Source organism: Lepisma saccharinum, chromosome 1, assembly GCF_977018435.1.
Source record: "Lepisma saccharinum chromosome 1, izLepSacc3.1, whole genome shotgun sequence".
NCBI classification, from domain to species: Eukaryota; Metazoa; Arthropoda; class Insecta; order Zygentoma; family Lepismatidae; genus Lepisma; species Lepisma saccharinum.
This window is the reverse complement of record NC_139229.1, coordinates 65,430,814-65,454,350: the sequence shown is the minus strand read 5'-3', so window position 1 is coordinate 65,454,350 and position 23,537 is coordinate 65,430,814. Positions and strand designations below refer to the sequence as shown.

At 37.5% G+C, this 23,537-nt stretch overlaps 1 protein-coding gene across 2 annotated transcripts in view; it reads right to left on the bottom strand.

The window, feature by feature from the left end:
• Positions 1-1,547: 1,547 nt before the first annotated feature.
• Pka-R2 (cAMP-dependent protein kinase type II regulatory subunit) overlaps positions 1,548-23,537 on the bottom strand; it is a 38,980-nt gene continuing 16,990 nt past the window's right edge. Inside the window, exons 2-8 of one of the 2 annotated variants that reach the window (XM_083132164.1) lie at positions 22,295-22,386; positions 16,250-16,333; positions 15,210-15,316; positions 10,967-11,228; positions 7,795-7,953; positions 6,909-7,011; positions 1,548-3,699 (exon numbers count right to left, since the gene is read on the bottom strand). In XM_083132164.1, coding sequence (XP_082988290.1) covers positions 3,569-3,699; positions 6,909-7,011; positions 7,795-7,953; positions 10,967-11,228; positions 15,210-15,316; positions 16,250-16,333; positions 22,295-22,386 — 938 coding nt within the window. In that variant the 3' untranslated portion in view covers positions 1,548-3,568. The remainder of the gene's footprint in view (positions 3,700-6,908; positions 7,012-7,794; positions 7,954-10,966; positions 11,229-15,209; positions 15,317-16,249; positions 16,334-22,294; positions 22,387-23,537) is intronic. The other variant, XM_083132156.1, reaches the window with a different exon arrangement.

Genomic DNA, 23,537 nt, shown 5'->3' with positions numbered 1-23,537 from the left:
TTTTCATTACAGATATCTGAAAGTGAGCGAGTACACAGTTCGGTTAAGCGGTCGTTCGGTTGACCGACGCTCTACTGTACTTAATTATTGTGTACTAATTACTGCTACACCACAAATTCATGCAACAAAGATTAGTATCAGCATGTCCCTTCTCGTATTTACTTACACAGTTACCATTACATTGCCATGTTTTACTTGATACTGTTTTTGTTTCTGTTCATATCTCAGTTATCGTTCAAAATCGGACCCATGTTCATATGAACTATTTTTGCTTAGAATCACCCATACTACCAGTTCCCAAAGTATTGCCACTTCCTCCTGGAACACCCTGTATATGTGTGTGTGTGTGTTGGGAGGCTGTAGCTACGAAAAAGCACTCCAGTAAAGAAAAAAAGATGCCATCTTTGAAAGAAAACTGTGTCAAAGCTCAGCGACAGAACAGACAGTTGTTGAATTGGATTGTGGTCCGAAAGCACAAGACAAAGATGTCCCAGATAATCTCAGAGAAACTATCCAACAGGAACATCCAAGGCAGAGTGGCTATTATAAAACCATTGGTGACACCATGTAGCATAGAAAATGGTACTGAGCACAGAGGCTGGACACAACAGCAGTGGAGATGGGTCAACTGGTGTCAAACATTATTCCCGACCACCAGATGTGTTTGGGTGTGGATGTCTGCAGAAGCCTTTCATATTGACTGCCTCCTTCCTACTGTTAAGCATGGAGGGAACTGTGATGATGTGGGGTGCGGTATATTGGTGTGGTCTGGACTACTTGCAATACTCCATGGGAGGGCCACAGCAGACTAATATCACAGCATTCTGGGCAATCATCTATATCCTGTGATCCAGACTGTTCAAAGCCAACAATGCCCCCATTCAGTGACAGATGCATCAAAGCATGGTTCGATGAGGATGAAGTGGAACATCACATCTGGCTGCCTGTCGCCTAATTTTAACTTAATTGAATATTTGTTGAGTATTTTGGAGTTGAAAGTGTATGCTAAATTTCCAGCTACACTTTCTGGACTAGAGACCACTTTGCACGAGGAATGGATGAGTATTTCCATAAGGATTGTATATGACGAGCATTTGTCCATCCCACATAGGATACAGGCTGAAATTCGGACCCACGGGTACTCCAATCACCAAACAAAAATTTTGTGTTGTATAGGTGTTCATATTTTTTTTGTCCACCACCTATATATCAAGCAATAGCCTGGTAGTGTTTTGAACCCTCACGTCCTGGCATTGCACACATAGGGGCCTGACAAAGTTCAAATTTCATCATACAAAATGAAAATTGGATATGCACTGAACAAAATTAGTTATAATTTGTAACTAGCATTCCTAGTTTCGGAGATATAAAGTTTTGTTAAAGACCTTGTGAAGTTTTAAATTTCCTGTGAAAAGCATTCTCAGAGTTGTCCCACATCACGGGAAAATCAACCTCTGCATTTGAGGATTAAAAGTAGTTCCAACTTACCTGTTTACGATTGCATTTTTATGAAACTTCTGCTTTGGATCACAAAATTTCATTTGTGCAATTAAGCTACGAATATTTATTAAAATGGGTTTTATTATAAGTGTTTCAACAATAAAAACATCTGAACAAGTATATAGTAAGATAATGCCTAATAGGTGAACAGCATTTAAACTACAATAATTACACTCTGCTAATACTTTTGATTTACACAGTGTTCACTTTCTTTATACAGAAAAAATAAGGGAAAAAAATTGCATTAACAAGCAAGACCCTTGTTACGTGTGTTATAACACTGACATAGCAATACTGTTGTTATTAAGTGCATGTGTATTGCAAACTACTTGAGTAAAGTTCACAAGTCTTGTTCTAAGGTCTTCCATGTTTATATACATTGAAAATTATTTTCTACTCAAGATATTGGCCTCAAAGGAAAAAACCTAGGAAGGCATTGCACATTTCTCACTACAAATGTATGGGATATTTTGCATGACATTTATTTTTTTTACATTATTACCGATTTCCACTGAAAAAGCACACCAATTTTTCCTGAACATCAAAGTATTTATAATTTGATTTTGATATGCACAACAGCAGCTAAAACTGTAGAACCGTAACCACAACAGAAATATACAAGTTTGCTGGTTTTTCTTTACGGAAAAAAAAAAGACTAACATTAATAGGGCTGTTAACATGTCCTGTAGGTATATTGTATGCAAGATCTAACACAAAGATGATAATTTTTCTGCAGTCTGCTTCAATAGAAAGTATTAGTAGTGATATGTCAACTCTACTGACCAGTAATACAACTCACGCACACTCATCCAAAGGACAGACACATCCATGTTACACACACACCAAACCTAACAGTAATATTTATAGCGAACGATAACATTTTCCATAGCAACAAAGGGTAAGTGAAATATTTTTTTTTATCGCGGTTGAATTTGGACCAGAAAAAATATCGCCATCAAATGTGAAGAAGGTATATCAGCTTAATTCAATTACTTCAAATATATGTAGGTCGTACATAAAACTAAAAGTGTGGCAAAAGCAACAACTATATTTTTCTCTGCAGATCCACTGGACATCATCGTACTACACAACATACACGACACCCCAATACTTAATCATTACCACCAAAAGTTCTACTTCTAAAGTAGAACATGCTAGGTCACAAAAATAACATCTGACGTAACACACTTGTATATCAAGAAGCAGATTTCTCGCACTGACCTGTGTAGCACAGTTGCATTTTGATTATTTTTATGTTACGATTGACTACATAGGTTGAGAGCATTGCACATTTTGCCTTCTTTACAATCTGGCTCAACACAATGGAAGACAAATAAATAAATAAAGAATTCTTGTCTTTTGTTTGTATTGAAAAAAGTATATTTTGGGGGTTGAGTCGTCAGAGAGCATTTTATTTTAGTTGGGAGTATATATGCATTTTTCAAGAGAGAGTATAGAAAAATTGAGTATTATGTTTTTATTAGAATTTGTTTCCACTAATTATCACTTTTTAAACAAAATATCATATTTAGGTTATTTTTATAATGAATGCTTCTCTGCAAGATGCATAGACAATTTTCTTCAGATAAATTACATAGCTTCAAAGGAATCTCAATCTATTATAATGCTACTTTAAATTTCCATCGCCACATTTCTCTATACAGATTATGAAGTAACTTTTTCATAAGAAATGCATCTGCCAAACCCCACCCCCTCCATCTTGCAATTACATCTAAAATTTCAAACAAAAACCACTGATTGTCAAGATTAAGTGGGTTTTAATACTGCTATTGCATGGTGCAACACTGATTTCAAAGCAGAAGTGCAGACTGGAATGTAGACTTGGACAATATTGCTTTCCTTTGCCTACCTTTGCTTTAATTCAAGATCTGGAAATTCATTTGAAACAAATTTTGTAGCTACTTAATCATGCTGCGACAAAGGCCAAACATTTCAAATTTGGCAAAAGTAATCAATTGTATGGAACAATAAATTATCAAGAATGTTTTACATGGTATGAAAATAGATACATTTAGATACATTGCAAACTATAACTTGACCTAGGCTTTCATCGAATGTCTGTTATGTTGGTTTTGGAACCGAAAATCTGCACTAACTGATTTTCATAATCATCTATGTTCCTCTTCATAACTTCCATGCATGGGCCAAGCAGTCTTTCAAATGCTTCTACATCCAAAACTGAAAGAAAGAACTACGTATTAACATCACTCAACTTTATTGAAAATGTACTACATCATATGATGTAAATGACCTACTTACATGCATATAAGCATTACATACCCAGCATAGAAACAAAGTTTCCAAATTTCTTGTTAACAATACAGGGCTAGTGGAATCCTATGAAATTCATAATTATGGAATGTTTTTTTACTGACTATTCTTTAGTGCTTTTAACTATATGTATTTTAACACTGCATTTCAAGAGAGCACCTCTTCTCACATATACTGTTGAACAAATCTTTTACCAGTGGTGGGTATCATATCTACAACAGACGTCTGATTTTACTACACAGCTACTCCCAACACCAGTAAAAATAAATTTGTTTTTCATGAGACGAGAGAAGAATTACTCTCTACACACACAGCTTTAGAATAAATATAGTTAAAAGCACTAGAAAAATAATAAAAATTGCATGCTAATATAGAACCATTGTTACAAGCATTCAGAGGATCAGATTCATTCCTTCGAAACCAGTAACATTAGATAAACAGAATGCACATAATACAAACTAAAAAAGAAATACATTTGGAAATCTATATTACTCATGGGTACTCACAGCCAGTGATGTGCTATGGAGTATAAATGTACATTTACATGTAATCTATGCATAGATAACATTGAATTACAAGCTACTACACTAAAAATTAATTTTCAACACTTTTTTTGAAGGCTGTGATATTTTTCGATTATGTAGGCTTGTATCAAGATGAAAAGAATCCTATTTACACAAAAAAATCTCTCTCTTTCATATTGCATTCCTTCCTCGGTGAAAAACTGTGATGCTATATTTTACTTCTACAATACCTGCTACCATGTTGTTTACATAAATCACATGTTCTATATTGTCTACCAACAGACTCACATCACTACTCTTTATGTTTTCATCTAAAAATTACAACATTCAAAAATGAATAGCCTGGCAACAATTCTACTTTCTTCAAAATTCCTATCTCCTGTTAATTTAAGATGGCTGGTTCACCTTTTATACGATTCCTTCAATCTCTTACAAACAAGAAGTTTGTGAAACAATAGAAACAAAATTTCAATTCAACTTACTTATCTTTATTAATGTCTAATTACTTCACCTGGATACAATACATAGAAAAAATGTAGTGTGTAAACATAAAACTGAAATGAAAGCAAATTAAGAACAATTTATATAATATCTTCATGATGGTAGTTGACATTTAAAGAACCTTTTGCCTGGCATGTTTATTCGTGTTGTACACTTCGAGATGCATAAAACAAAGTTCATGAGTCAGTGTACATTCATAGGAAAATACACTAACAATTGTATGGTGACTTTCTGTACACCCATGAGAATGGATTTTTGTGAAGATTATTTTTAACTCATGGAAGTATGTTAGAGTGAATAAATGAATCTTATTATGTGGTAAAACTAGCTGCATCATGTTGTAAATCCTGATAGTAATTTTAGAGCTGTTAGAATTTCAATGTGTTTTTCTTTTTTTTTGGAGGGGATAATGTCCACATAATGATATTTTGCTTAAACACTTTAAGCTGCCCCTGGACACGATTAATTAGATAAAAGCTGGTCACACAAATACTGATGTTTTCATGAATATAATTTTCGCCATGTAAAACTACCTAGCTGGAAATGCACATTTTCAAGGTATCCGTGTGTACTTTTCTTCAGTATGGGTTTACTTTCAGGTACGTTGGTTAGATTTAATGATATAGAAATTTTACATTGTAGGTTTAATACTATTAGAATTTCCACGTGCCTTTTTGTTATTTGTGTACGTGCATACATCATTTATATTTCATTTTTAAAAAATGGTGAAATGCCACCAAAAATTAACCGATATTGGGAAGAGTACAATGATGGCTCATTTCCAAGCACATTTCTCATACAACCGAAAATGGCTTAACCATCAGAGTGACCGCAGCTAAAGATATTGTGGCCAGGCAAACACAAATGGTGTTCATGCAGAAATATTCACCAACAAAAGGGGCCGGTTCGAGGTTGCCCGTGAAAGTGTCACCCGAGGTGCTTTGTGGAATTCGGCATATTGCAGTCCAGGAGAATCCACTACCCCAACGTGACATGGCCCAGAGGTTCAGTGTGGTACAGTCCACTGTCAGCGATTTCATTCATCGCAGTCTTGGCCTGCGGTGTGTATGTAAGGGCTTGGTTCACGACCTCCTCCAGCACCACATTGCACAATGCAAGACCAACTGCCGCAAACTGTACGAAAGACACTTGGCAGGGTCAAAATGGAAGACAGTTGTCACATTGGATGAGGCCTACATTTATCTCACAAGTATTGCTAACATTAGGTCAATTACGTACCGTGACACCTCTGGCAAGGGATGTACAGAGTATTACTGCCAGAGCAGAGAAAGTTTCCCGTTGGTAATCATGATTGTCGCCGGATACGGTTACAAGGGGAAGTTGGAGATACATAGGGTGAGGTGAATGTTGCCTACTTCCAGGAATCCATTATGGTCCCAATCTATCGGACAGAGCCAACAAGAACCAGGTGCGGATCCACATGGACAAAGCATCCAGCCACGCCACTAGGTCATCCCTCCGGTTTTATCAGGACATGGAGCAGGAAACAGGAATCCATGTTATTCCCTTTACTGACATTCCTGTCAAAAGCCCTGATGCCAGTCCAATGGATTTCTGCGCATTTGGACTGTTAAAACGACATCTACAACACCGCCGCCCCTGCACCCTCACTGGCCTATGGAAAGCCTGTAAGGAGGAATGGGATGGAATTCCTATGCATGTGCTCCAACATAGTTTGTTGCAATGGAAATTGCGATGTCGGGCAATAGTCCATAATGCTGGTGGTCCCATAGAACATAACCGGTGGTGGCCCCATGACTTTTCATAGGGTAAGTACACTTTACATATCGGTCAGATATAACTCGATCAACCTCTGTATAAGGAATTGGACACACACTGGCCTAAATATCTGGTAATTTGTGAATCTGTCAAATAAATAAAAATAAGCTTAAAATAAGTATTGGTCACTTACCCCCATGATAGATAATTATGTACTTCCAATGGGCTTTATTCCTTCAATATACTAAGGAATGGAAATATGTAGCACAATGAAATACTGAAGGAAAAAAAAACACTATGGACAGAGAACCATACAACATACCTACTAACTTTATAACAATGCATACTTACATGCTAGTTTGACCAAGTCCACAGCATATGCAGATGCTGCCCTAGGCCTGTGAGTGACAAGAGCAAGCTCTCCAAAATACCCTCCTTTAGTGATACGACTGATCTAAAAATCCAAGGAAAAATAAAGTGTTACACACCTAAATTGCATAAAGATGGCAAATAAATTCTGAGAATTACATAATGTACTACCCTATATCTTAAAACATTAATGGATATGTTATTTTATTCTTGTGGCAACATTTCTTCCTGACCCCATGCTTTTAAGCTTATACTAGCAAAATACACACCCACACATACCATGATGTGGATGACAATCATCTATCATTAAGATTTATTCAGTTCCTTTCCCTTACCAAGTGGCTTCAAGTCTTCTACACAACTGAAATAGGAATGAAAAATAATAATCATGACCTACAAGTTGTCTTTTTATTTGTTATTGTGATTGCTTTACCTTCATTTTTTATCCCTTTATGTCAATAACTGTCATGAAGATGGATGATGACAGGACCAGGCCGAAGGAACAAACACTAAAAGAAAAAATACCCATGCCTCCCTGATGGCATAATGGTAACACCATCACCTTGTAATCAAAAGGACCCAGGTTCGACACCCGGTGGATGCACATAGTAGTTCGGATTCCACTTTAAACTGTAGATCCAGTCCTTATTAGCCTTTCTATGCATAAAGTGGACTTAAAAACAAATTCAAAACAGAATCATCCTTGCCCATGCCAGGATTTGAACCCTTAACCTTCGGTGAGAGTAGTACTTTCCACTCAACCACTGAAGTGGGAATTTTAAAAACAGTATATTTTTGCTACAAACATTCACGAAGGAAAAAAAGGGAGATGTTAAAATTAGAATCACTTATAAATGCATCAACTTACTTCAACTTCTTTGCCATCTTCATCTGTAATCGTGATAAGAACAGTTCCTTGTTCCATAAAATACATGCCGTCAGCAGCATCTCCCTGTTTAATTATTAGTTCACCAGCATCGAAAGTTTTAGGTACTAAAGCATCTGCTAAGTTCATTCTCTCATATGGCTGTGAAAAAAGAGAAAATATTTTAAAGTGATGGAATAAAAGTACAAATTTAGTCTTCACATAATCTTGTTTAATGCTCAACTTTTATTTAGTATCAATATGATGGAGTTATATACTCATACACCTAGTCTTAAGCACATATTATCTACATGTGGTATATTGAGAACCACAAATGCAGATTTTAGTTCTGTTTAAATAAACTCATCTGAAGAGATTTATTTGGAGTCAGATTGACTTATCTCTACTACGAAGCCTTAGCAGTACAGTAAGGTGGAATCGTGTATCTCAAATTTACTGACTTTTTTAAGTCAGACATATTCCTAAGAATACATTATTTCCTCTCTCGTGTTAACTTGTTAAATTCCAGTTACATCTCTCTGGTCCTCACATGATGATTTGAACCTTTCCTTGAAGATACATAAAGTGAGTCATAGAACTCCCAACATGCTCAATCTCATATATTCGAACCACACATACCACCATCAACTAGTGAGTCCCACAGCAATCAATGGAAAAGTTCTTTCTTCCAATCACACACCCTAAAAATCAAACTTAGGTCTCCCATGTGACTCTTCATTCAAGTGTGAGAAGTACAGTTTACTTCACCCAGCACAAGAAGCTGAAGTAGAGGCTATAAAGTCTGGAGTCAAGCAGAAGCTGGAATTTTACATGGGATAAGGAAGCATTACTTTATTTTTATTTTTTTAATACTGGGTGGACCAACATGCAAATGTCATGGTTTTCCACAAAGACTGGGGATTTTTGCTGTTTAAAATATGTTTCTAGGTTTATTATTACTTATCAAACCTTTCTGAAATCTACAAGATGTCCCTTACCACATACATATATATATATACATATATTAGATCAGAGATCGCCAAACATTTGATCACGAGCTACCGGTAGCTCGTGGGGGGTTTGGCTAGAATAGACTAGATAAGAGCGGCAGAAAGATCTGCTTTTGCGGACAGATGGACGGACACCTCTGTGACAACCTGTTCACCCAACCTAACATATATTGTGCATGAAAATGAGTGTCATCCTTATAAACATGGTAAAAAGCAAGACTAGAATGATTAGGGGCAACCTTTTTTTAAATTTTACTGTTTGTAAGTAAAATATTACATATTTTGAACTTTCTTTAAGAAATGACAACTTCTGAATGTTGCATAGAAATTAAAAATAGGGGTGTAAGGGGTGATTTTCCATGTAGTACACCCAACTGTCAACCTCACTTCCACGTTAGTACACCCTGGACTTCGTTTTGCAGACGAACGAGGCTCTGGCGACTGGCACTCTGGCCAGTATAATTTTGTGTGTGTTTTACTGTTTTTTGTCCTTGTGTGTGCTGAGTGCCCCTTTACAGCCTCAGCTTTTAACGAAAGTCAGAACATTTTAAGCTTTTAAGATTTTACTTATGCAACGTTAGAGTTGTTCTTTGTAAAGATAAGGGGCTGGACCCCGTATAATGTGACGGGTGCAAAATAGCCTAAGTACTGACGCACCCAAAATTTTAAAATCAAATCAAATCAAAAATAATAATTTGATGTGATTTGATTTGACTTTTGTTATTTAATGTCGCTTTTCTGCCACTTTTGGCTAATGGCGACAATGAGGATGAGTGATGAAATTGATGAAGGGACACTCAAAATGGAAACACATGCTCGTGCAGGAATTCAAACCCAAGGCTCCTGGCATCTTAGTGTTGTAAAACATGATTACATGTCAAAGTTTTTATAAACCAAAAAGGATTGTAAACAAATCAATCTACACTTGGTAGGTCGTCATGTATTTGCAAATGTGGGAAGTAGCTCAATGGCTCGGTGAGTTTGGAAACCTCTGTATTAGATCTTTTATTTTATATACATTTTCTCACATATATGAATATTTTTCAGCAATAATTATTTGAAAGAAAATAGACACCCTACAATGTGTGTGAACATGGCACAGTGCAATGCACACGGGAGTGCTTTACTTTTCTAGATATATTTTTAACTTATTAAGGCTTTCATTTTACTCACCCTTGTTAAATAATAAAATTGCAAGCATAAGCAATCATTTCCACCATTTTAGAATAAACTAGCTCTAAGGGAATAATACATAATTTTACATTACTCAGTTTCTTCAATATGTAGCCGACACTCAACATTAGCACATGAAGTAAATGAGTTCAAAAAATTTGGCAACCTATTTTATCAGTAATATAATGAAAGAAATAATAAAACTGGCATCAAAATAAAGAGAAAATGACAATGAAAACAGTAATTTGAATGTTTTGTCCAGTGTAGCATTGTATGATGTATGATGAGAACTATGTAGTAGTGAGGAAAACCAGCTACAAGCTTTAGGGATGTGGTTTCACACTATAGTGAAGAGTGGAGAACATGAAAGGATAAAAATAAGAAATAAAATGGTATTGAAAGGAGCAGTGAAGTGAACGAAAAGAAACTGGCTAGTTCGATAGCTGATAGTGATAGATAATACAAAAGTAAGTGGATCCTATGCTGACATGAAGCATAAGGAGCAAAATGGCTGGAGGTTGCAAAGAAAACAATAAATCAATGAATTAATTGTAAAAACTAATCATCGTTCATAATATCTCATTTTAAATTTCATAAACAGTTGAAAAACTCACTGTCCTATCACTAAGATGGTAGTGTGCAATGAGTTACCACCAATACCTCAAAACAGAATAAAGCAGCCGTTTGGGATTGATTAGTGTATGAATTATCATTGTGTTATGAATGAGTGGAAATTTGTATATTTCAAGTGTTCTTTTAACTTGTCACCACCAGGTGGCAGGATCGTGCAGACTCTCTTCTTCGGAGACTGTTCAGGGCATGGTACGTATCGGGAAATACCCGTACTGGACGAGAGAACAGCAAGAGAAATTGCTACAGAGTGGTCGACTCTATTCCAATGTATCCAGTGTTAGTGTAAATTAAATAGCGTATATAGTCATCCAGTGTTCAATTACAAAACACAACAGCAGCTAAAAAAAAATAAAACTTACCTCTAAAGTCTTTAACATTGGCACACTTTCTATTAATGTCTCATACATCTTCCTCTTCCTAAAAGCACTTTTCAACAGGATACGGCGGAATGTCTGCCTATCCATAGCCCACAGTGAGCCATCTGAAACAGCTTGAATTGTAGCAGCACGAGGCATGTTGTACATCAAAGCCAGTTCTCCAAAGCTGCCACTGTTCTCATACTTGTGCACCTGTTTCGGTGGTGCACCAGGCTCTGTTGTTACGAAAGTGTGATATATACCACTGCAAAGATAAAATAATAATTATGTCGAGTGACATCCAGCTACACAAATTTTGCATACAACACTGTCAAGCTGATCTAAATGCATGATAAGAATTTTGCTCATACAATCAATGGACGAAATGTATTACTCTAAACAAACTTTCTTATTACAGATTAGAGGTGGAACATATTAATTGGTACACTGTCGTATCGGCCAATATATCTAGGCCGTAAAGCACTTAAGTGTGTGTGTGTGTGTGTGTGTGTGTATATATAAATGAAATTATATATCAGACATTTATTTATGTTTATTCCTTTAATAGCAAACATTACAGGCATGATGTACATGTTGGATTATCACTGTTTAGAATCTTTACGCATGCCCAATATAAAATTATTTAACTGATTCAGCATGACTTGCATGAAAGCACCAGAAAATTGCACTTTGTGACTTAGGTGCCATTTTCCAAACACCATAGATATGCATAGCAGCTTATTGGTAAAATTACAGATAATTTTAGGAAGGCAATTTATCTATAAACTGCCTGTAATTTAGAACAAAACTGACATTTTGTTGCTATTTTTATTGAAATCAATACTATAAGGTAAATATCTAAATATGTGGTCATTTTCAAAAGCAAAACTCATTCCAATAGCCTGGTTACATACAATAATTAATGTGGTTAACGAATAGTTAAGGTTCTTTCTTGGAACATTTAGCAATTTGATACCAGATACATAGAGTTCATACTTGTACTTTATTTGCATCTGCGAAACTTCCATATCTGTCAATCCTTACTGCAGAGTTTAAGCTCAAAATGGTACAAGAGAAAAAAAATCTTATGCCTAGTTACAACAAACTGAAGAAAGGAAGAAAGAAAGAAAAACTATCCCAAAGAGAAAGTGTTGGACACATCTACAAGATCTATGGATGCATCTCTCCAAAACAAATCTTGGGGTCTCCTGCTGGCACGAACTCTGTCTTCGGAAATTGTTCATACTTATGAAATGATAATACTTATGAAAATAAACTATATTTATACAGCTCTCGTTGGGAAATCAGATTGTAAACAGACAAACAGACTTATGGGAGGTTGGGAGGGCAATGTTAAGATGAAGGAAATTCACAAGGACAGTCAAGACTGGATTGATCCTGTGGAGGATAAGAACAGATGGAAGGCCTGTGCAGCTACAGTGAAATGTTAATTGTCAGTTAAGACATTTGTCTACACACAGGTAATAATGGAAGAATACAATGAAGTTGGCTCAGTAGCTTAGTGACTCAACAATGGTATGGTATGCCAGAGACTCAGCGTAAGGTTATGATGAAGCTTGAAATGTTTGCTCTATTCTATGATGGAACAACTCCTACATGCAGTAAAACATAATTTAATTTGATAGCCCTTAATGTCCTCCCATTTTAGTTTCAAATTCATTGCAAGGATGAAATTCTTGAAAGATCAAAACATACTAGGATCACACTTGCCACCAACACACTAATGTGTAATCACCATCTTTTGATTATATTTCAGTAACTTTGACATCACTTTGCTACCTCTTGGGTTAACTGTGACGATGAATGATAAGACAATCACATTAATACACCTATGCCTTACCCAGGACTGGGACCTTTAGCTTTGTAGCATGTTATGCCAACCACTCTGCCATGAAAGCCACCATGAACATGTAATTACACCTTACTATAACTCAGTGGTCAGAAGTAGCGTTGCTACAGTAGCTGGCTAAAAAATTTGTAGCTGTAGCTGTAGCGACGCTACATTTTGAAAATTGTAGCTGTAGTAGTAGCGAAGCTACACAATGCCTGTAGTTGTAGCGAAAATTTCGCTACAGCTACATTTTTTCCTCAGCATTTTGAGGTGAATTTTGAATGTGGCAACAGCGTCAGAAAAAATCGACAATAACCCTTAATTTTGCAGGAGGTTCATAAGACAAAGTCTATAACATGGAAATACAGATTATCAAAGATTGTAGATTATAGATATTTGCATGTTATTTAATTAGTATCTGAATAATTCAGATATCCAGATAACTAACTGATATATGAATATATTCCAGCTAACAGCTAGGTTTTTTTTAGCTGCATCGCTATTTTGGGGAGAAACATGCCTCGTTTGCTGCACCGCTGGAAAAAAGTGCCTCAATTGCATCACCCCCGGAACAAATCCTGTGGATATCCATGGTGTAAGACACACCAAAATGTCATTAATTGCTGTGTAAAACACAACTTGCAGTGCAAAAACGAGCGATGGATTTTCCACTGCACTGACAAAGGAATAGTGCCAGCAATAAATGGCTCAGTACGTTAACAGCATTGATCATTGTCAGTATATAAGATCTCACCAGCAAGAAATTATTGTTACAAGAATGATATAGTTTCTGGAATTACAATTATTTTCGCGATAATATTTGTTCACAAATTTTAAAATTACAATACGTTTAGAACACTCGGGTACACGGCAGTTTCCTCAATATATTGTATCATATTGTAAAAAGTATGTACGAGTTATTGACTTTCCTGCAGAAATGACAATTTTCTTTAGTTAATATACATAGTTTTGAAATTTATGTATTTTCCTACTTTTGTGTCACTTTTCTGTAACTTTTGCTAATCATGACATCATCATCATTATCCTTCGCCATTTCCTGCCTCTGACTGGGTCGGCATAGAAGGCAAGCCTCTCCATTATTTCCTGGTCTTCCACCACTCCTCTCCTTCCACGGTGTTCCAATCTTGTCCTCTTTTTCTAACACTCTCCACTATCTGCTCTTTCCTCCGACATCTTAGTCTCCCCCTTGACCTTATTCCCACTCCTTGTGCATTATAATATCTTACTGGTAGTCTTTCTGCATCCATCCTCTTCATGTGCCCGAACCATCTCCTCTGTGCCTGATCTATCGTGTCCTGCAGCTTCAACACACCCACTGTCTGTCGGATCTCCTCATTCCTTATTTTATCCCTTCTAGTCTTCTCCCATAGACTCCTTAAAAATTTCATCTCCACTGCCTGCATCCTTTTTTTTTTTTTTTGTCTCTCTATGTCACGTAATTATTAGCACATAGTACGTGTTATATATTACCTTCTTGCATTTCATAGGTACATCCCTGTTCCATATTAATCTTTGAACGCTTATATATAGTATACCACCCATTTGTCCTTTTCTATTTACCTCCTCATATATTTTTCAACTTTTCACAATCATGACAATGAGAATGAATGGTTTATTTAATTATTCTCTTATCTATAGTCGCTTTCTGCTACTTTCGGCTAATAGTGAGAACGAGGAAGAATGATGAGCAGTGTGGAGAATGGAGGAGGATCCAATCCTCCTAACTTGGCATCTTCCCTAGTTTTTGTTTTGAGTCCATTTTATGCATAGATAAGCTGATCGAGACTGGATCCGAGCCACTATGTGCCTCCGCTGGGTAACCTGGAACCCTTTTGTAAACAAAGGGCCCCAGGTACTTTTCATTCAAAATGCTGCCTTCACATCAGTCTATTAAAAATGAAATTTATTCTCAAGAAAAATATGTTGATGTGAAGATAAATATGTAATCCTACCAAATTTCATTTGTGTATAGTTGTAATCATTAATTTGGGTAACACCCTAATTGCAATATTTATATATCAAATTTGAATTGAATTGCCACTTGCATAGGTATGTTATTCTCAAGAACTATAGTAAAAATAAGTAACTGAAGTAACACTGCTATCAAAATTATCGAATGACTGGAATCATGAGAATAAATAACAGAATCTATTTACTAGTAGTAGGGAATTTTTTTAATATCCACATGGTTGTTTTTAAGTTGTTTTTTTTATGCAGAAGTAGCGCAAAAAGTAGCGAGTAGCGTAGTGAGCTACTTTTTGGTAAATGTAGTTGTAGCTGTAGCGAAGCTACATTTTGGAAGAGTAGCTGTAGCGAAGCTACTTTTAAAATGTAGCTTTCTGATCACTGCTATAACTCTAGGGACAGACTCACCTCTCGACAACATAAAAATTGTCTCCATCATCACCCTGTTTGATAACATAGTCTCCTGCTGAAACTTTTCTCTCAAACATGGCATCAAGAACATCTTGCATTTGTTCCTGTAAAAGAGAGAATTAATGAAATTAAAATTTCTCGCATAACACAACACTTTCAGATGCCTGTCCAAAACATTCCTGAAAGTTGACAAAACAGAACTGAAGGTAGTTCAAGAATTCATATTGAAGTTTGTTTTCAAGTCCACTTTATGAACAGATAGGTTAATCGAAACTGGACCAACAGTTTAAAGTGGGATCTGAACAACTATCAAACCTGGAAACCCTTGATTACAATGTCATGGCAACCACTATGGCCCCTCCAAAAAAAAAATTATACTGGTGACAAGAAATAGAAATATATATATATACACAGTATACCAAATTTGAAACTTAAATACATCTTTTTTTTTTGTATGAACACATTACTTGCATTGTAGAATTATTTCTCTTGTGGTCTACGATTATTACAAGCATAATTGAATTGCTTTATTTTACTTCACTTCTTGTGCCACTTTTGGCTAATTTGCGAAGATGAGGATGAGTGATGATATGATGAAATTGATACTCGCAAATATCCATAGCCAGGCCAGGATTTGAACCCGGGACCCCTGGCATCGTAGCACGATGTGCTAACCACTCTGCCACAGGGGCCCTGCTATTACAAGCATAAAAACAGAGTTTTTCGTTGTGATGTTTCAGGAGAACACACACTCCCTTCATCAAAAATTTATTTTTAGTTTGATTAAATATACAGTCATAACAATGGTTAATTTTTTTAAACAAAAAAGAACCAGTTATACAATGGATGTTGTCAATGTTATATTGTTATACTAATATAGCTGTGTTCATATATATAAAAAATCTGTGTTTTATGCTTGTAATAACCGTAGACTACAAGAGAAATAATTAAATAAAATTACTTTTTAAAACATAATTTTAATTTTGCACATGCTACCAAAAAGTTACTTTATTAATGTTATATTCTGAATTACTTACTGGATCCAATGCCCTGAACAGCAGAATATTCTTCACACTTTCAGCTAGCCTCTTTCTTTGCTCATCAGTCTTGGGGAAGCAAACCTTTAAAATAAGGAAATGGGCAAGAACATGTCAATATAAACTTTTTTAAGAGGATCAAGAAATTAAAGCTATCTCAGTTTCTAAAAATGTGTATAGGCCTATTTTTAATAGAGGTTCAATGTTTCTCATTTTAGAGAATCTTGATTACAGGCTCAAAAGTTGCTGAAAATAATTATATATATATATATATATATATATATATATATATATACCTGTACCCCCAAAACGATATGTCTGTACGTCACTGAGCCATTCAGCAAAATGCGCAGTTACCTTGAAACGACTGTAGGTCCGAAGCTAATTGCCCTAGACGGACGAATCAAGTACCATTATATGCGAAATAAACCATAAAATCGGACTATATAAAATGTATGCACATTGAGTCTATATATGGATGTGGGGGAGGGGAGGAACCAGGAAATTCCAAAATTTCTGAAGAAATTGCCCCTTCCCCTCTGCCCCTGGACAACAAAGTACAGGACATTGTCAAAATACACATGGAAATGATCGCAGGCATGTTTGGAACAAGAAAAAATTGCACTATTATCATATGAGCAATAGAACACGACTTGTAGCCCTCCCCCCCCCCCCCGCCCCCAACGACATGTCTGTGCGCCACTGACTCAAGCATCAGGTTGCAGAGTTACCTTGAAACGCCTGTATATTGGAGGCTAATTACCCTAGACGGATGAATCAAGTACCGTTATATGCGGAATGAACCATAGATTCGGACCAGAGGCCTGCACAAGACCTGGAGCAGACCCGTTCGCGAGACATCGCTCCTAAAATACCATGCAACCTGCGCAACACCCTCGCTTGAGCAGCTTGTATGCCCACCTGCTCAGATCGTTCCTGGCAGGCATTGTAGACCCGCCGGGTACCCGAAGTCTTACGATACCTAGTAGGTCTCAGTTCGTTCTTTCCATCAACTGCAGACCCCTCCCTCTGCATGACATAGTTGCTTCGAGTAGAAACTGCACCTGGCCCACACCGTTCTGCAGTGTTGCCAACTGCAATAGATTTTCACTACTTAAAAAAGGGAACTCAAAGCTTCGTAAGCGACATCACCAATGAAATTAGATTTACGACTGTTGCTACCCCCCCCCCCCCACACACACACATTGAAATAGGTTTTCCGTGGCACAGGATCCATAAGTATATGTCCTAAACAACCAATATACGTATACAGGGTGTTTCTAAAGGTCGTTTACAACGCTTGGGAGGTGATTCCTCACACGAAAACAAGCAAAAAGTCTAAGTTCCATTTTTATGACTGAGGCTTCGTTTCCGAGATAGGAGCCTCGCAAAAGGTGACAAAGTGAACGTCACACCTGACTGGGACGAATACTATAACAGATAGAGAGGCGGTTCCAAGGGAATCATAAAGGAATCGTATGTGCTCAGTCCGGAAGTCACTATGAAAAGTTCACTGCACGCATGCGCAATGGAGTCCTCAAAGGAATTGGGGATTTCCAGCAAGAACAATGCATGGAAAAGGTATGTAACGCAGCAAGAAGGACCGTGACAATCAGAAATGCGTTAAAGACAACACACCCCGAACTCAAACATCAAAACATGAGCACGCAACACAAAATCCGAAAAGGTGAGCACGGTTGCATACCCCAGTTACACGCGAGGAATGAACGAATCATGTCATGTGGCATACAAGAGACACATTACTACACCAGGAGGAGGGAAAGAAAAACACAATATCAGATGATTACGACAACATGTATTTTTACACGCGACAACTACATAATACCCCCCACACAAACACACAACAAACAACAAATGCTACAATGTCTTACGCACAGACAGTGTGTGTCACTGTACAACAATTGAAGATGTCACTGTACACTTCGGGGTCTTCCAACTTCTTGCCACGGTGGAAACACTGACCCTGTTTCACGCAGTCGACTGTCCACTACCTGAAAGAAGGCGTAAGACGGTAAACGTCTATGTGGAAAGAGTTCTCCATAAAGACACCTTGCCTCATGGCTATTGCCATGTGTCTCCCCATACATGAGATGCATGTCTGCTAGCTGCTGGGTCGTATACGCAGCCATCTGTGTAATAGGGAGCTAGAACTGCAAAGTATCGTTTTTGTTTAACTCTGGCACACTGCACAAATTGACCGTATCACCGTACGAACACCACAGACCAATTGTTGCGATATTTGACTTGCCCACTCCATCACGTCAACTTCTTCCAATACAACATACTAGTACTCTTCAATGCATATGGCAACCTAGAGCGAACTGCTGATCATATCCCAGCACCTGCAACACGACTGGGACGACTGCCGGAGAGAACCAACCCTTCGAGCTCCTCTCGCGGGAACAGCAGTCATGAAGGTCAAATGTAGACTACGAGAGCCAGACTTGCCTGCGCAACGCTTTCAAAACTGGTCTCTTTTACGTCACAGTGATCGCTTGCGAACACTCTTGGTATTGCTCCCCACCCCCTTTGTATGGTGAAAGTGACATCTTCAGTTGGTGTACAGTGACACGCACGGTCTGTGCGTAAGACATTGTAGCATTTGTTGTTTGTTGTGTGTGGGGGGGGGGGAATTACGTAGTTGTCGCGTGTAAAAATACACATTGTCGCAATCATCTGATATTGTGTTTTTCTTTCCCTCCTCCTGGTGGAGTAATGTGTCTCTCGTATGCCACATGACATGATTCGTTCATTCCTTGCGTGTAACTGGGGTATCCAACCGTGCTCAACTTTTCGGATTTTGTGTTCCGTGCTCATATTTTGATGTTTGAGGTTGGGATGTGTTGTCTTAACGCATTTCTGATTGTCACGGTCCTTCTTGCTGCGTTACATACCTTTTCCATGCAGTGTTCTTGCTGGAAATCCCCAATTCCTTTGAGAACTCCATTGCGCATGCGTGCAGTGAACTTTTCATAGTGACTTCCGGACTGAGCACATACGATTCCTTTATGATTCCCTTGGAACCGCCTCTCTATCTGTTATATTATTCGTCCCAGTTAGGTGTGACGATCATTTTGTCACCTTTTGCGAGGCTCCTATCTCGGAAACGAAGCCTCAGTCGTAAAAATGGAACTTAGACTTTTTGCTTGTTTTCGTGTGAGGAATCACCTCCCAAGCGTTGTAAACGACCTTTAGAAACACCCTGTATATAGTGATATAGGGCAGGACTGAAACATGTCACGTTCGACGCTGAGGTCGCGAGTCGAACAACACACTGTTCTACTGCGAACACCAGGGCCGTAGCCAGCCAGGGGCATTGCCGTTACCCTCGTTTGGGGTGGGGGGGGCAAGTACTTGGATAAATGGCCAACAACAACAATCACAATAATAGTAATAAAGTAGCATGAAAGGCATTATTATCCTCATAAATCATGCAAAAAGGGGGTAGAAGTCGGTTCTCACGCATTTGTGTTGAAACAGAGGATTGGAAATATTTTTTTCAACACGTCAATTTCACATTAGTTAATAATGGAAAACAAGCACACAAACTGTTTTTGAAAGAAAGAAAGTGCATGATAAATGCATTCCGAATGTACATACATATGGCATGTAAAATTTCCATCTACAATATTTTCTTTTCACATGGAGCGACGCATTACATAATCAATTCATCCAACTCGTAACAAACCAACAAATAATATCACGGGCCGCCATAGCATTCTCTGTTTTAAAACTTTTCTCACTTAGATCATTCGGCGCTCAGGAACATCTCCCGCTACCCCTTTGCTACGGCATTGAACTTGATGAGACTGTATAATATTTTATAATATATTTCTACTTTCATAAAATTTGAAATCAAGGGGTTGCAATTACCCCTCCATTCCCCCTCTGCAGGTGCCCTTGGCCGTCTGGAATGAAAATGCAAGAAAAATATGAAAATTAATTCCATCTTGAGTACCCTTTAGCCCTGCTACTCTTAAATTCTGCTTGTTTGACCCCCACCCTGACCCCTCCGCTAGACTTAATTTCCGTCCAAGGTTGTGAGCAATGTCCCCTGCCCCCCTCTGGTTGCGCCACTGCGTGCCTGGTTTGTTTGCTCGATCATTCATTTAGATAAATGAAGCTGTAATATTGCGTGCATTTCCTGGCAATAAGATAAAAACTGCTTACAATGAACTGAAATCACTAAGTATATACTGTAAATTCACCTTAAAGCAGAGAGCTCCACCTAGGACTTCGTAGGATTTAGGAGCTACGTAAGTAGGCAACACTGGCTGCAGCCGTCCACGTGGTGGTGAAACACCTGGAGCGACACGCTGCCGGAGGGCTGTTTCCTTCCAGCAGGTTTTGCAGGTGCCCGGGTCTTGTTAAATGCCCAGTTACCTTGTAAGCGCAGAGCACCTTGAAGACCAAGAACCCGGGTAAAGATGCAAGTCAACTCGTTGCCGTGGGCAGGCGAGCAGGTATACCTGTCCTCGCGAGCAAGCGGGCAGTGGGTAGGTAAAAGGCAGACTATGCAGCACTATAATTCGGACTACATACAATTTATGCACATTGAGTGTACACATGGATGCAGGGGGAGGGGAGGAACCGGAAAATTCAAATATTTCTGAAGAAAAATGCTCCTCTCCCCTCTGCCCCTGGACAACAAAGCACATGACATTGTCAAAATATACATGGAAATGATCGCAGGCATATTTGGAACAAGAAAATAATTGTATTATTATCATACGAGTAATAGAACACAACTTGTAACCCCCAAAAGACATGTCTATGCGCCACTGATTCAGTTTCAAAGGAAGCCGCCATTTTCCCAGCAACCCCCCCCCCCCCCTTTATGGGGAAAGCGTCTTTACGGTGCAGTATGTATGTTAACAATAATATAAAAGAAGAAAATCGCAATTCCAAGGGGGCAAGGTGCCGAAACTGGGGAGACAAAGATGGTAGATTTCCCTTTGTAGATAAGGTTTAGCATAGTGCAGGGTCAACTGCCCCCCAAATCACTGCCACTGTTGGTGGACATTAATATCATAATACATGGAAGGGAGGATTTGTGAGATTTTTGTGGACTTATATTTCCAGTGTTTGAGCCCACCCAATGATTTTGAATAGTTGGCACAAACTGTTCACTACAGTATTGTAACCAGAGTGCAAGTCTGTATGGCAGACTGCTATGGAAGTTGCATGAGGTCACATAACAGTGCTCGGATATGAACAATTGTTCCTCGAAGAAATGGGATGTAAACATTTTGAATGCCCACAACTGAAAGTTGAAATCAAAATCCCGGTTTTGTAGATCACTGCTGTAGGGTAGTGCCAGTCTCTTTTCCTTTGGTCTGTGCACGGTATTAGTGTTGTGTGGCGAAATGCATAGTGCAAGTGACATTTATAAACGTAAAGTGAAAAAAGAAACGCATCCTTCGGAAATTCTAAAGAAAGTAGGCCTATGCAAATTAAATTCATTTTTCTGTTCGGAAAGTGTACCTAAAGCAAATCTATCTTGTTCAGTATCTTCATCAGATTCAACTGGTAACAGGTTTCTCCATTGAAACCCCGGAACCCACAGATTGAGATGAGCTCTCAGCTCAGAAAAAAAAAGGATGTCATATTGTCAATCCTCCAGAATCAACGAGTAAAATAAATCTATCTTGCCTTAAAGACGAGAGACCTGAATGGAATTCCACAATGACTTAAAAGATTCAGCAATATCCATAATTTTACTTAAATATCTTCAGATTTTGATCTGCAGTTCAATGCATTACATACTATGAAAAAATGTTAGAAATGTTTTTGTTAAATTAGTGATTATAATATCACGGGTGGGTACACAAAGTGTGTTAAGTCAGAGTACATCAAAATCAGTTCTCTGACTTAAACCTCCTTGCACAATGCCACAACACTGTCCAGAAACACAATATGACAATCTTTTTTCTTGCCGTAAGAACAGCCCAAATTTTTATGATTTTGACTTCACACCATTTGCTCATCTACCCTAGATATATTTCTACCACAATACTAGCCTACCTTTGTCCCTTCCTCTTCTTCATCTTCCTCTGGATCATAAGTTTCTGCAAAAACAGACTTTCTCCTACTCGAAAACCGAGCAACTGGTGGTTCTAGGATGAAAAATGGGAACAAAAATTAAACACAGTGCGGATGTAGATGGATACGTCAAAAACATTCAAAGTTAAAACAGAATGACATGACTTTTACAACAATTTTTAGGATTGGGTCCATGACCTGTAATATCAAGCTCTAAAAAGCTATGTTATGAGAAGTGCTCATGACAGATTAAAAACTAAACATTATATATCAACCACCTTAAATCTTGTCTGTAATTCCCTATTAAATTAAATACTTCAAGGGACATTCTTGATGTGAAAACTGCAATGTGGGAGTGGGGTGGCATACTTTGGATAAATTTTCCTAACTGGGAGATACCACCTTGTCACATCCCTTGTAGCACTAATTACCATCTAAAAAAAGTAATGCTTCTGTCTGTATTAAATGTACAGCTGAAATTGAAAAACACAGGCAAGTGAACTTATATCAAAAGTAGTATTTTTTTCCTCCTTAATTTAATACTTTCTGGCTTCCATTCATCATTGCATGCATTGCCCAAGAACATTTAAATGCTTATTTATATTTAATATATATATACATGTTAAGAACAAAAATAAATTTTGCTATTTATAAAATGTACAAACTTTAAAAATGTCAATTTTAAAAAACTCTCACTTAAAAAGGTATAACAAAAAGCACCCCATGAACAAAATTAAAAATTTTAAACCAGAGGTTTCACATCCATCTCTGGATCATCAACGTCTTAGGCGCCTCTAATGTTGTTTTTTTTCTTCAAATATTAAAATTTACGTAAATTGCCACATGAGCAAAAAAATGGCCGATTCAGGATTTTTTTTAAACATTAGTTCAGATATCCTGAAACATGTATGGACAACGAAGTTAGGAATAAGGTGTGTTTTATACAGCATATATTGATACACTTGTAGGTTTAATTGTAAATTCTGCAAATATGCTGTATAAAGAAACAAACTGCCGGAGTACTATCAGATTAAAAATTATAGATACTCGAGTTTAAGACTGCAATTAAAAATTAACCAGTACTTACAAAGAAACAAGTTACATTACATTTTAGCTTATTCAATTTTGCATTAATCGGTAACGGTTCCGATTGTTTTATGATTTCTCCTAACACAAAGACTAATTATCGTAAAATTTTGAAAATCACTGTCACACGAAACTTGAA